The sequence below is a fragment of the Naegleria gruberi genome (genome assembly GCF_000004985.1).
Source record: "Naegleria gruberi genomic scaffold NAEGRscaffold_68, whole genome shotgun sequence".
Classification (NCBI taxonomy): Eukaryota; Heterolobosea; class Eutetramitea; order Acrasida; family Naegleriidae; genus Naegleria; species Naegleria gruberi.
Window position 1 is genome coordinate 112770 of NW_003163259.1, and position 15135 is coordinate 127904.

General features: G+C 33.7%; 5 protein-coding genes and 1 non-coding gene across 6 annotated transcripts; 1 reads left to right on the forward strand and 5 right to left on the reverse strand.

Moving 5' to 3' along the window:
* Positions 1-408: 408 nt before the first annotated feature.
* Positions 409-1839, reverse strand: NAEGRDRAFT_81746 (uncharacterized protein). Its single transcript, XM_002670715.1, has one exon. The coding sequence runs from the start codon at positions 1667-1669 to the stop codon at positions 458-460; it is 1212 nt and encodes a 403-aa protein (XP_002670761.1). The 5' UTR covers positions 1670-1839; the 3' UTR covers positions 409-457.
* Positions 1840-1987: 148 nt separating this feature from the next.
* On the reverse strand, positions 1988-7043 carry NAEGRDRAFT_81747 (uncharacterized protein; the record flags this gene model as incomplete). Its single annotated transcript, XM_002670716.1, has 5 exons — positions 1988-3271; positions 3331-5403; positions 5469-5607; positions 6169-6634; positions 6718-7043. 5 exons carry the CDS (start codon positions 7041-7043, stop codon positions 2019-2021), a joined length of 4257 nt encoding a protein of 1418 aa, XP_002670762.1. The 3' UTR covers positions 1988-2018.
* Positions 7044-7224: 181 nt separating this feature from the next.
* Positions 7225-7824, reverse strand: AM45 (uncharacterized protein; the record flags this gene model as incomplete). Its single annotated transcript, XM_002670717.1, has 1 exon — positions 7225-7824. The coding sequence occupies one exon, from the start codon at positions 7822-7824 to the stop codon at positions 7225-7227; it is 600 nt and encodes a 199-aa protein (XP_002670763.1).
* Positions 7825-7960: 136 nt separating this feature from the next.
* NAEGRDRAFT_t694 lies at positions 7961-8034 on the reverse strand. The gene has a single exon. It is a non-coding gene; the product is annotated as a tRNA-Arg (tRNA).
* A 151-nt stretch (positions 8035-8185) lies between these two features.
* NAEGRDRAFT_74248 (uncharacterized protein) lies at positions 8186-9160 on the reverse strand (the record flags this gene model as incomplete). The annotated part of the gene is made up of 1 exon (XM_002670718.1): positions 8186-9160. One exon carries the CDS (start codon positions 9158-9160, stop codon positions 8186-8188), a length of 975 nt encoding a protein of 324 aa, XP_002670764.1.
* A 530-nt stretch (positions 9161-9690) lies between these two features.
* On the forward strand, positions 9691-15131 carry NAEGRDRAFT_59620 (uncharacterized protein; the record flags this gene model as incomplete). Its single annotated transcript, XM_002670670.1, has 3 exons — positions 9691-10936; positions 13760-13852; positions 14041-15131. 3 exons carry the CDS (start codon positions 9691-9693, stop codon positions 14496-14498), a joined length of 1797 nt encoding a protein of 598 aa, XP_002670716.1. The 3' UTR covers positions 14499-15131.
* Between the last annotated feature and the right edge of the window lie 4 nt (positions 15132-15135).

The window sequence follows — 15135 nt, forward strand, 5'->3', positions numbered from 1 at the left end:
CATGAGATCGAAAATTCACAAAACAAGTTTACGAGAATTTTTATGGAGCTGAGGTTTGTGAAATAATTTCACAGAGTTTGAGTTTGAAGAATCTCACTCGTTTGGATTTGCTCGATGAAGCGATTACGCCAAAAGGAGTCAAATTGCTGACTGACAGCAATTCGAAACTTGACTATTTGAAGAATTATATTAGAAATGTTGAGATTTCGTATTATGAGAGGAAAGAACGTGGTAGAACAATTGGAGATTGTTCTTCAACCCTAATGTTGAAAGTTGAGTGTAAGGAATTCAATCCTCCAATTCGAATTGATTTTGTAGTTGGCCACTCTTTATATCCCTTTAATGGAATAGAATATGAATTCATGATTCATGACTATCGACATTGCAGATGTTATTCTAAAATTTACTAAATAATTCATTAGTGATTATTTTGTTTGAAATCATTTACAAAAAATCTTTACAATAAATTTATCAAGAATACAAAAATCAAGACAAGCAATCCAATCACAGAATTCAAAGAAGAAGCTGCACTTCTCTCTGGAAGAATAGGCAAAGCACTTGCAGAGTAAGCTTGCCAATCAACTCCTGCCAAATCTCCACTACTTGAAATTCCAGTTTTCTCCAAAGATTTCTTCATGCACGAATAATACCTACTATAGGCAACTTTACATTTGGTGAAGAGAGAGCTAGCTTGATCTGCAAATTGATTCTTATCCAGGCCATGATATACCCTTGTTCCACTAGTAACATCTATTCCCATATTGTAGAGACATGCTCTAATATCTGTGGCGGGTCCATCACATGGAGTGGTGCATTTTCCAAAGGTGTATGGGAGGGTTCCTTTACCTCCACAAGAACATGCTCCTAATTTACAGCCATCAGAGTTGCCACAAATATCATCATCTAGTTTTTCTTCACATCTTTTTGAGGTGGAGCAATAGGAGGTGTAGCATTCATCATTTTGTTTACAACTTCCACCCAATGGAGTTCCATAAATTCTTTGACATTTGTAATTGATACACTTAACGATATTTGATTTAGAAAAGGCACAATCGCTGTCAATTACACAACTATCTCCATAGGAAGGAACATTTTGACAAGTGAAAGTTGGGTCACTTTGAGAAGTTTGGCGACAAACCAAATCATTATCACACAAATCAGTACCTGTAGTACTGCAAACACCACCTCTTGGAATTCTATCCATGCAAGTCCATTGCCCACTTCCTTTAGATGTTTCTTTACATTGTAAACCATTTCCACATAAAGTGAATTGAGGTGCATCAGATTCTGCATTTCCACAGACTGCTCCCTTGCCAACCCTTACAATTGGCACACATTTGCTAGGTTGGCCAGAAGTTACGTACTTGTAACATGTAGAACCCTCTTTACAACCATAAATTATCTTTGCATTGTTATCAACATAACAAGAGTCTCCATTGTTTCGTTTTTCAATCTTGAATTTTGAACACTTATTCTGAATACATTTAACACCAATGAAATTTGCTAAAAAATCATTCAGAGTTGTATATGTTGTTGTATCTTGTAAACATTGACCGTCAATTTCACAAGAATCACCCAAATATCTATATGCTTGATAACACTTTTGATTAAAGCAATTCAAGGATGGAAAGAGACAATTATAATTTCCATAACATGTGGTCACATTCATGAAAGATTGTACATATGTGTATGGAGAGCATTTGGAAGCAAAGTTTACAAAACCAGGAGGACAGATTGAGCTATCTCCTTGGGTTGTTTCTGTTTCTGCTAAGAAAGCACTTGCACAGGATTGCTGGAAGGAATGGTTGATTTGTGGCCAACATGTTGATTGTTTTTTTTTGTGTCTGTGGTGGTTTTGACATGAACATGTCAATCGTGATTTAATGATGAATTTGGAAGTTACAGACATGAAAGATTTCCATTCATTGTAATTTTCTCATAGAATTGATAATTGGTTGCCACAGTCAATCAAAATCTTTACAAAAGCAAGATCCTACTACTTTGTTTATTATGTACAATTAGTGGTATTGATCGAAAAATTTAAAAGTCAATTTGAGTTGTTTCAACAATTCAATTGTTGCACTCAATTCATCTCTGTAGGATGTGTTCAATAATAAGGAGGTGGTAGGATCGTAATACTTCTTCAAATAGGATAATGTTGAAAAGTGAGTCAGTTGCAAGATGAGTGTTGTCATGACATCCTTGTGGAAACAAAATTGGACTAAAAGATGTGCCAAGTTAGAGTCTTTGTGAACATCATTTGGTAATTTCTTCTTAATACCAGACACATCAATAAACTTGTTAAATTCCTTAACGATGGCATCGCCTTGTGGGCTCAGTCCTTTCATAATTGTGACAGGAGATTCCTTGTATGGTTTGTTGGTAAGGAATGCCTTCTTTTCCAATCTATGGTCCAATAAGAGATTTTCAATAGAGACACAGATACGTTCCATATATTCCTCGAATGGTCTCTCGTTGGTGCAATTGAATTTGAAATAAACTTCATCATTATTATCAGTGTAGGTTGTAATAGCCGATTGTGAACGTTGTGAGGCCAAAGTAATGAGTTGTTTCACATTTTCTCTCAGGGATTGAACAACCTCGGTTGGAGTTTCAAATTGTTCATTAGCTTGATCGTTTCCATAATTTGTCACTGTGACAGAATTTGGTCTATCTTCATGTTTGAGTTCAATTGATTTCTTTGGGCTTTCGGTGTGGATAACTTCAATAGAGTTACTGGTATTATCATGGCTCGAATCCTCTATTGAAAGATTCAGAGTTGGGAAGGATGAATCACTGTGAGCTTCTGGGAACATTTCAATAATGGACTTTGGAGCTTCAGGTTTCTTTTTAGGTTTCTTCTTCTTGTCTGACTTTTTCTTTCTTTCAATTACTAAATCTCCAACTTCTTCAACAATTTGATCCTCAGAGTGCTTTTTCTTCTTTTTGGTAGAGCTGGATCTCTTCTTGTGTGATGGCTCTGCTAAGGTATCGTTTTGAGAATGTGATGAGACAGTATTGGAAGACAGTTCATCTTGATCAGTCAACACAACATCAGTAGAATCCTTTTCTTCCTCTGTGCCTATGTGAAGAGTGTTGGAAGCATCTTCAGAACTTTCCACAATAATTGAGGGTGTATTGTCTTGACTGAGTGATGCATCATCTGAAGGGGAAGAGGTGGAAGGAGAGCTGATCTTTGGCGAAGTTTCCACAACTGAAGTTTCTAAGACTGTTGGTGTAGGAGCTTCTACGACCTTTGGTGATTCTTCCACTATGCTTATTTGGCTTGATTTTCAGGATGTTTCTTCTTCAATTCTTCTTCCAATTTACGTTGTTGTTCCTCAATGATTGCATGTTCCTTTTTCTTTCTTTCCTCATCTTCTTTTCTTCTCTTTTCCTCTTCTGCCTTTTTTCTTTCTTCTTCGATACGTTTTTGTTCTTCCTCTCTTCTCTTCTTTTCATCATCTTCCTTCTTTCTCCTTTCTTCTTCTGCTTTCTTCTTCTTTGCTTCAAGCTCTTTTTGTTTTCTTTCCAGCTCGAGCGCCTTTTCCAGTTCAATCTTTCTCAATTCCTCTTCAATTTGATGGACACACTCATCATACCTTAACTTGGAATCCCCAATTAGGAGCTTTCCCTTTTCGTGCCAAAATATTTTGAGATCGGTAAGAGCTTTTTCCTGTCTTGCTGATTCCAGATGGTTAGTAAATTCTAATTGTAAATCTCTTTGTTGTCTGATTGTGGTTATGTACATGTCCAATTTTTTCATTTCAATTTGAGTGTCACCTTTAGTTCCTAAGCTTTCAACAACTTTTCTAGCTCTCTTTCTAAAATCAATGACATCTTGATAAATACGATTGAGTTCTTGCTCGCTCTCCACTTTGGCACAGTTTCTCACAAACAAATCATTGGAAAATGAGCTGGTGGCATTAGATATTGGCGATAATACCTTATCCTCCAGATATTTTAACTTTTCTTTCAACTCGGTCTTTGTACTTTGTTCGTTATCCATTTTGACAATGTGCGCCGATGCTTCCTCAATTAACTCGTTCAATTTAGTCGATTTTAAGTAATAATTCTCGGATTTTTGTTTAAGTTGCTTGATATTTTCAAGAGAAATGTCACTAAGGATATGTCTAGTTTGAAGAACTCTGGTAAATTCATCCTCCAATCTATTTAAATCATCAGCCATAACGCAAGCGTTCGAATAGTATTCTTCAATTTCAATTTGCAGATATTTAGAATCAAATTTCAAAAAATTAATTTTGAATATGATTTCATCTGATTTGTTAGGTATTTTGATGATTCCTGCTTTGATTTCATTAACAATATCTCTGATCAAATCGCCATCTTTTACATTCATGGAATTGATCAATTTTTCACCAAGGTTCAAAATATGCTCGCAAATGACGACTTCCCATTTACTTTCTGGAATATAACCAATCAGAATTCTAAATTTGAGTGGCCCTTGACTGAAAAGTGTTGGTCGGTGAGCTATGGCATGATGTTGCAGCTTTACAATAAAATCCATAGGAATCAGCGAAGGATAACAAGGGAATGTATCAGTAATATATAAACTGGATGGTTTTTCTTCTGCTTGTGAAATATTTTCAAAAGGTTCCTCATACAATTCAAAATACTGTATCAATTGCTTGAAAATATCATTCTTTCCTGAAGATGAATATGTAATTGGTGAGATATTTTCTTTAAATTGATTAAAGAACCCAGAAAGTACGGTAACATCAAAATTATAATTTGATGAAGATGCTGTAATACCTGGAATATTTGATAATCCAGAAACATAGGTAATATTTTCAATAAATAATTTGTAAGCACCAATGTGTGATAATTGAGTTTTCACTTCACCTAACCCTCCTGTTTGTTGACTCAAAGTATCTTCCAGAAATACCATTTGTTCAAATTCCTCAAATACATCCACTTGATAATAAACAGATCCCAATCCCAATGTCACACCACTAATAAGATCAATTTCAATTTCATCCTTTCCAATCTGTGTCAAATATTTAAAGAATGGTGAATAAGGATCAGCCAAATCGATACGTATCTCCCAAGAATCAGAGGCCTTTAACAATTTCAAGCTCTGTAAGGTCTTTTTATCCTTTGAAATAAGATCAGAATGATCAACTTCATGAAAATCATGATCATCATTAGATGTCCTTGTGAGAACTGGAATTTCCTTCTTTGTTTTGGTCTTATTCACAAAATTGTGATCAATTCTCTTCTTTCCAATTCTAATATCAACATAAAACTCCAAACCAAATCCTCCAACAACATTGGTATTCTTCACTTTGATCGTATAGACACCTCTGTGAGTAGGCTTGAATGATACAATTTCTTCCTTTCCTTTTCCAAGAAAGCCTTTTTTACTTTTAATCATTACATGAACTGTATCAATCCATTCCATGATTGAATAATTATAATTAATGTGTAATTACATATATATTACATACAATATGATGATTGATTGGGTAATTCAGAGTCGACCATAACAAATTCATCCTCTCCATCATCGTCATCATCAACGTGATCCTCATGATGATAGAACAACTTGTTAGCACTCGTATCCGATCGACTGCCTCCAACAATATTCTTCAATAGATTCATGATGATCCTTTTCCTCTTCAATTTATTCAATCAATATTCAACAACAGCAATATATTAACCGTTCAAATTTGAAACCCTGACCAAAGCAATAACAACAAGAATAATTATCTATTGTGGTGCTACTACTGCTGTAGAATGATCGGTGTTTTTTCTGTTGTGTGATTATTTGAAGTGTCGTTTGAAAAGTGATGGCGTGATAACCTCTTTGTTTTTTTAATTGGAAATGAACAAGAGTCCGAAAATTATTCACTCCGGACCTTAATATTTTATAAATTAATAATTATAATAACTATTGAAGCGTTAACAATTCTCAACTCTCCAGGTAATAATAGTGCCTATGGTAGGTAATAGTAGATTCGAATAGGTCTCAATCTAGAACATTATTTAATGTTTGAGGAGTTGTTCAATTTGTTGTTGGAGGTTTTCTATGGAATCGTATTCTTGTTGAGCTTTCATAGAGGAATAGAGATGTGTGGAAAGTGTGGAGGTCACAATGAAAACGAAAAGGAAGAGCACAATATCTGAAATGAATCGATCTACACTCACCCAAATTCCTTTAACAAATAAGAACATATCCAAAGCTGATTCAGTATGCATGGAAAATATGGATTTACCACTCAGTAATCCTGGTAAAATTATTGCCAATTCAAATGTAATTAATACTGAAACTGGTGTAAATTGACTAAAATAGCCCAACAAGGTATCCAATCCTGCAGCTCCAAAATGCAATTTTTCATTATGATAGAAAGTAGAAATAGCACACATGAATGAAAGAATCAAGATGAAGAGAGGTCTTAATTTTTCGAAAATACCTGGTTTGGCTTTTGCACTTGCTTCCTTATCCCAATTTGCAAGATTTGGTATTGCTGATGTTAGTGAATCATGTGTTGAAATACTTGGTTCTATAGTGATTGGTTGTTCGTATTCTCTGGTCTCCTTCTCAATTAATTTAGGATCATGTAGCTTGAAGAGTGGAGAGTAGGCTTCCTCTACTTTTTGATTAATTAATAAGCTCAATGCTTCGATAGGTGAAGGATGTGAATGAGATGGTAATTCCGATGGTTGTGATACTAATGATGGATTTTCAACACTAACAGGTTGTTGTGTAGATGTTCCTTCTTGTTGTTGTCCGATGAATCTTTTTCTTCCTTTGATTCCAAATTTTCCACTGCTGTAGAAGATGATGGTGTTGTAGTAGGAGCAGAATCACCATACATAATCTTATTCATTCTCGATTCTCCTTGTCCTTTAATCTTCTCAAGTCTCCTCCTTCTCAAGATTTCTCTCTTTTCTTCATCCGTTAATTTTCTCTTTTGCATAACAGGTGGAGTTGATTGTTCGGCTCCTTCATTGTTAGAAGTTGGTGTTATTTCCTCTTGTGTTGTTGTTGTTGGGATTTGTTCGTTGTCTTGTTCAGTCATTTTTTAATATTTGAATTATTTAAATATATTTAATTTATATTATAGTCTTCAATATAATTTAAATCCATAATTAAAAGATCTGCTTCATGAAAATCCTTCTTTTAATTCCAAAATAATTTAATTCTTATTAAATTTTTAAATAATTAAATATTATATAATTTTACAATTTATTTACAAAAATTTACATTTGTTCAAATGTTCTTTCAACTTGCTTGGTAGCATCCCTAATTTTAGAGTGTAAATCTTGTAATTGTTCCGCATTACATGAAATTGTTGCTTCTTGTCCATCCTTACATTTAAATCGGAGTGTGTAAACAGGTTCATGTACTTGTTTCAATTCACTAGTTTTCAAAACATAGTCCAATCTCCAATCCAATTGAACAATTTCAGGGAAGGAAAATGTTTTTTGTTTTAAAACACATTCACGGATATCCTTCTTATAAGTTTCATATTCCTGAGAAAGATAATTCAATCGTTGACGATTCACAAAGTGATCTTCCAACAAGTGAGTAAGTTCAATAGCAGCCATATCATGTTTAGAAGCCTCCAATAAAAGATAAACAATTGCCGATTGTACAGCCTTTTGATCAAATGTTGTTGGAACAAGAGGTGTCGTATTGTTGGAAATCATTTCTTGAATTTGTTCGGAAAGTGGCTTGGTTGATGTTTTCAAAATTGAGAGTATCGATACATTGACTAATTGTTTAAATGTTTGTTCATCAAAATATTGGTCCTCGGAGAGTGCTGTGAGGATGTGTTTACATGAAGCGTTCAATTCCATTTTTTTTAAAATTTAAAGATTTTTTAAGACATGAAAAATATTGGAAAAGGAGTACCTGGAATTACGGATCCAACTGGAAAAACAGTTAATAATTTAATATTTAGCTTGTACGAAGTCAAGAAAAATAAAAAACAACTACCGACAATGGGGCTCGAACCCACGACCCCAGGATTAGAAGTCCTGTGCTCTATCCAACTGAGCTATGACGGCTTTACATTCACCAAAAATGCCGCCTTAAGTTATTATTCTTGAACAAGATTTCATTATTAAATTGATAAGGATTCTCTTGTTGAAATTGAGAAGAGAACTGAAGTTAAGGTGGAATTGTTTAATTTTATGGAATTACCTTTGTACTATCTGTTCAATTTCTTATTGTCCACCAGGAATGTTCCAGCTTAATACCTGTTGAGGATGTAAACTTGTTTGTGAACTCGTCTGAAGGGTTCTCAATTGTTAAACTCTTCAACTTGTAAGAAGGTGAAATTTCATAGAAAATTCTTTGGTCCAATCCAAACCATATAGTCAATTTTTCCGCACTATCTTTAATGCTTGACAAGACGTTTCTTACACTTATGTCATCCATGGAGTGTTGCCAATGGACAGACATGGGGTGTATCAAACCTAATTCTTTCAATTTTGGAAGATGAAATTTCTCAATCTCATTAATATGATAAGAAACAATTTCCAGTTTTTCAAGATTTTCAAATGGTGTGTGTAATATTTGGTTTACAATTTGGTTATTAATACTGTTATCTTCAATGTAGAGATATTTCAATTGTTTCATATTCAATATTTCATTATGATAAAAAAAGACCTTTAAACCTTCTAAATATGGCAATCTTTCACGTAGAATAATCCAGTCTGTTTCTTTAAATGAAACTTCTCTCAATACTAAATATTTCAAAGTAGAATTTTGTGGAATATTCTCAGGTATAAAATCCGATATTTTAAACTCTAAACGTTTCAATATTCTAGATTCGAATAACTCCACATACTGTTCTCCATTCAATTTACAATGAAAAAAGGAATAATTGGTAAATAATTTTAACACTTCTCCACAATTTTCCAATTCATTTCTATATTCTAAAGGTTCCTTCACTTGTTTCGTATAACAGTGCATCTTGTATTCAGCGGCCGATGAAAAATCCTCTCTTTTGCCAATTTCTACTTTTGGCCGAATCATTTCACAATGAAAACAACTTTCTTTGTCTGTGGAATTTTTCACCACATGTCGGAAAGTAGAACTGACAGCTGCAAATCGAATGACATTTCCATTTGATGGTGTGATGAAGGAATAAATAATGTGAATGATTTCCTCTAGATCGAGTGGTTGCATTTTTTTGTAAAGTTTTTAGATCAATTACATCACAAAAGAAGATTTGATGTATACTTCAATAATTTACAACATGGTAGAGGTGGATTATTGTAAAAAGGAAACTCAACCTACAAGGATGCAACCAGTTATGTATTGTTAATGGAATGCAAATGTGATCATGACAAAGTTTGTAGGAGAACAAAGGAGCACTCTGGGGTAAAGAATTTCAATGAATTAAGCAATTACTATCCCTTTATATGCTTGGTTTTGAGATAATGGTGGGCTTAGAATTTAACGAAAATGTTGTTTGCCTTCTTGATGTGTTTTGAAGCTATGGGAGTCACTACAATTTCCTTTTTGCTTAAAATTTTTATCTCAAAACGCGGCAATCTCTATAATAAAGTCATTCCCCACATGGAATCGATTTTAAACACGAATAGCATGAGATATCTCCAGTTTTTATCTCATTTCAAAATATTGAACCTCAACCAACATATTTAATCCAAAAAACAAGAAAAATGAAAAAAACAGCTAAATCCACATCAGCCACAATGAAAGCAAACTCTAAGAAACCTCAGCAAGAAGTTGGAGGAGGTGTTGGTGAGAAGAAGAACGGTAGTGCTGTTACTAGTGATCAACCTCCCTTAATATCAAAACCATTGAATAACAATAATTGTTCATCATCATCGGCTGTGAAAGGTATTGTTGGTTCCTCTTCGGAGAATCTTTCAACATTGAAAGGGAAGGATTCTTCTCTGAGTAAGAATGGAACACCTTCTTCATCTCAAACACAATTACATTCCTCGAAGATCATGTCATCATCAATTGAAGGAAAAGCAAATTCTGTGGAAGTACCAAAGGCAACAAATGGTGGTGTGAAGAGTAATACTGTAAAACAGAATCATGTACCTTCAAAGCAAATCTCTTCAGTATCAAATGGAGATAAAATCAAATCACCAAAGAACATTCCACTAAAAACGGACCCAGCATCACAAAAGGATAAACTTACAAGATCAATAACTAAATCACCTGGAATTACAAATTCACAACCGAAGGAATCTAAGAGTTTAATAGTGAAACCAACCACTGTGAAGAGTTCGAAGAGTTCTCATGCTGCAGCTAGACCAACACTTCCAAAATTCACTTTCAAAGATATTCCCTCAGACGTCATTATCATCATTTTCGATTTTTATGGGGGAATATTCAAGAACAAGCCGCTAGTTGGTGGAAAGGATGGTAAATTGGACTATTCAAAGTTTATTAAGAAATATTATGGAAGATTTTTGGATAAAACTGTAAAATTCCAATACCGATTTATTGAAGGAGAGTTTGAAACAAATACTGACCCAAGAGAAATTGCAGAAATATTGAGGATTCCACTCCTAACTATGAATAATCGAAGCATCAAACTGGAGGGAAATATTGCAAGTTATCTATTTAATTGTCCGCTTAAACTATCTGCAGAAATTTCAATGCAAAAGTTGACTAATTTTATTTCACAACTTGGTGAGGAATGTAAAAGAGTTAAAGTGTTGGATACTGTGAATTTGGAAACTGTTGTGAGTCAATTTGAACTTGCATTCAAATCATTCCCATTCTTGGAGGTTATCAGAGGAGGTAAAAATATGATTAAGGCAAAATACACTGATCATGCTGCAAGATTTCACTATTTTGAAGAAGAAATGATAAGAGCTCTCGAGCATGGAGGTTCAAATGTGAAAGAAATCATGTGGATAGGATCACCCCTTCCAAAATCTCTCCCATTCATTACTCCAAATCTGGAAATCCTTTCACTAGGTAAGTTTTTCACACAATCTCAATGATCATACCAATTGAAAAAAAGAATGTCCTAACAGTATTCTCTCACTCTCTAACGCATTCTCAATGTGGCAAAAATTGAAAGAAATTTCCTTCACAAAACATGAGATTTATATAGATTACAATCCACCACCTCTTAACATTGGTGCTTACAATACATTGGTTACTCATTTGAACAGTATGGAAAATCTTGCAAAATTATCAATTCTATCGGAAGAGAGATTTCCAATGCAAAGTTTCAAATTGTTAGAGCACAAGCGTTCTATTACACATTTGAACTTTTCCTGTTTGGCAATTGATAATGAGACAGTTAAAACGATTGGAACTTTTTGTAATTTGAAGGAAATTAAGATTTACTCTGCTTACTTTCAGTCTAAATCTTTGGAAAGTTGGTTAGGATTGAAACAATTGGAATCCATCACTTTGGATAGTTGCTCAGAATTGACTGAATTGGCCATTGACTATCTCTCCCGAATAACAACCCTCAAAAAGCTATGTTTCTGCAATAGAAACATCAAAGATAAGGGTGCCTTAAAATTAGTTTCCCTGAAGAAGTTAGAGTATCTCGATCTGAGTTACTCACTTATCACAAGCAGCGTCATTGAACCTATTTTCAAATCATGCAGAAAATTGAAAACTTTCATTGTCAGAGGATGTAAGAATATTCACACAGAAAATATGAAGGATAGCATCATTGTTGGAGGTTTTCAACAATCTGGAGAGGTCCACGGATGAACAAGATCCGTAGCCAATATCTCAATAAGTTAATAATATCGGGTACAGTTCAATAAATAAGGATATATTTTGTACTTTCTTTGGAATTGCATTGATCGATCTGAAACAGCAAGTATCATCACTGCATTCTCTCACCTTAATACATGATCCTTAACAGTTATTAAACTCTTTCACTCTGCAAAATCACACAAATGATGTCCACTTTACATTTTCATCATGTAAATCATCATTGATTGTTGATAGTGAATAGTGTAACCAAATAGCTTGCAATAATGTTATTAAAGAGAAGGTTTTTTCCAAGTTTGTTCTGACTCATTATCTATCAATACCAAAACAGCAGCCAAATTGCGTATTCTACATCCAAACAAACTCAAAAGATTGTCCAAACATTCTCTCTAACCACAACTGGAGTTTTTTGCATCCCTAACAACAACAATATCTGCCATAATATATTGGCACTAACAGTTCAGTAAAGAGAACGCCACCACAACTCATACAAACTCTTGCTGCTTGAAATTGCAACCAACAACAATAGGTATATATTGCACTCACACAATATTCATACATATTCTTTATATTAGAGAAAAAGCACACAAAAGTATTAATCACTTGGTGGCGGTGTCAAAAGGTTTGTTTTTTTGAAATTTTGAAGTTTTTACTAATTGATAATGTGCTGCTCATTGGGATGATATTTGGTTTCATCACTAATTATCATCATTATTGTTTTACAATTATTGCTATCGGGTAAAATCATTCGTAAATTTATGTTATCCATATTATGATGATATATTATTGGTGTTTTGATTTTACTTTGATGATGGAATATCCTTGAATATATAATATTTAATATTATGTAATATTAATCATGATCAATACTATGAAATGTTCAATACTACTATTATGTACCATACCAAATGTATCTTCTCTGAATGATCATCATACCATCAACAACTTTCATCAGCAATCATCAAATCATCAACACAAGAAGAACAAGATCATCATCTCTAATCTTCTTCTTATTGTTGTTATAGCATTATACAACCGAGAGTAGAATTGGAATATCTCAACAGTAATCATTGTTGTCTATTGAAAAAACTTCACATCATCATTGTTAGAACTTCTTGTTAGGAATATAGATAACAACGACCACCATCACCATCATTACTACAACAATTTGTTACTAGTATTGTGTCGACATTGTAATTATCTTACTCGAAATTTTCAAAGGCTTTGTTCATAGAGAACGAACAGAAATAATCAAAAAGTCTCTAGAGTGCTCGCTCGCTTCTCTGTAAATATTTACTTCACGAGCTCGAGAGTTGCTCTCATCATTCATAGCTATATTGTATTCGGTGTGGTGTGTTCTGTTTTGTGGTCTTGTTGCAAGAATAACAACAACAGCTGAGCGAAAAATCATCACACAAACAAATGCCACAGCACAACAAGGGAAATAATTCTTCTTCTTCGTCAAGTCAACAACATCATCAAGAACAACAACAGGAAAGTTCTTCCTCTTCCTCCACTATTGCTGCTGCTGGTAATAATAATAATAATACAACTACTACTACAACAACAACTACCTCTGAGACAAATAGTGGTTCCAATAATTCCGCTACTTCCAATTCGTCATCATCTGGTGTTGCCAATAATTCATCTCATCAAATAATAATAAGAATAACAAACAACAAGGAAATACAAATTCCAATAGTACAAATAATAATAATAATAATAATAGTAATAATAATAACATGATGACAAATCAATCATCAACGCCTACCAATTCCTCCTCCTCCAACAATAACCAATCCTCTAATAATTCAAATGTACAATCCAACAATAATCAACAACGTAACTCTCCACAAAATCAACGAACATCACAAGATCAAACAAATGGTATGGACCAACAATCAATGCATAATTTAATGTCTGGCCAAGTTGATCCTAATAATATCAACGGCAATGTAATGTCAAGTTTAGATGCCAATTCGTTAAGTATGATATTAATGAACAATAATGGAGGAATACCAAACTTGAATGCCCACCAACTTGTTCAACTGTTTAATTCAGATCCAAGCATTTTGAATAATCCATTCGTTAGAAAGCTCCTTACAAATAATGGAAATATGAATGGTATTGCAGGAAACATGCCATCACAAGCAGGTATGATTGCTGGAAATAACGGTAATATGAATGGTATTGTAATGGGTAATGATCCAATGAATAATATGAATAATTTACAACAAGGAAACAAGGAACACCTCGTGGTGCAGGCAACAATCCATCGGGAGGTTTTAATGTTCAACAACAACAACCTAATAATAATAATGTTGGAAATAATTCATCTCTAGGAGTTACTCAAGAAGATGGTCTTTCAGGAAATTTATCTAGGATGTTTAATGTGAATATGATGCAAAATGGTGTTCCACAAGGAAATAATCATATCGTGATGAATCAGAATATAATGAATAGAAATGTAACACCTAATAATCCATTTTCACAACAGCCACTACAAATATCCAATGGTAGTGGTAATTGGAGTCAAGGTGAATTGGAATATCTTAAAATTGCTATTGCCAGACATCCAGATAATGTCGATTTGGTACGCCAATGTTTTCCTAAACGTTCTGCTCAAGATGTACAGAATAGAATACAAATCATGATTAATGAAATGAAACAACAAGGAGTCATGCCAAATGGCAATAGAATAATAATAATGTTTCAACACCGACTGCTCCTAACAATGTCAATAATAAGAGACCTAGTATTTCAATGCCATCACCTGGAAATGATCAAGCCAAGAGAGTGAAGACAGATTCACCTGTAAACAAGACATTTAATAGTACTGGAACACCATCATCCCCTTCAACCACTTTGGTGTCTAACTCCAATTCTACTAATAATAATAATAATACTGCTAATAATAATACAGCCATCAATAAGCAAAATATTGCACCATCTGCAGCTCAATCAGAACGATACATTCAAACACTTTTACAAAATAATAATTCACTCATATCAGAAATCAAAGGAAATATTGATCAAAGGAAAATTACATCCAATGTAAATCTTATCAACAAATTTAGAGATAATATTATTCAAATTTTAACGTGTATGTCAATGATGGAAGGTATTATGAGTCAAATGCCTCCAATACCTGTAAAATTGAGCACTATTTGTGTACCTAAGGGTGTCACTAATAACACACCAACTAGTAGTAGTAATCAACCAAACAACCAACAACCTCAACCTTCACAACAAAATATTGTCACAACTCCAAGCACGCCCCAAGATAATAATTCCACAACCACTTTCCAAAATATGTTAGGATCTTCCAATGGTGGAGGTTTTATGATGAACAATAAGAAAATGTTATAAACACATATATTTATTTTAAAATGTAAAAAAGGAAACTATTCCACCAATAAATTATTTGATTTCCAAAA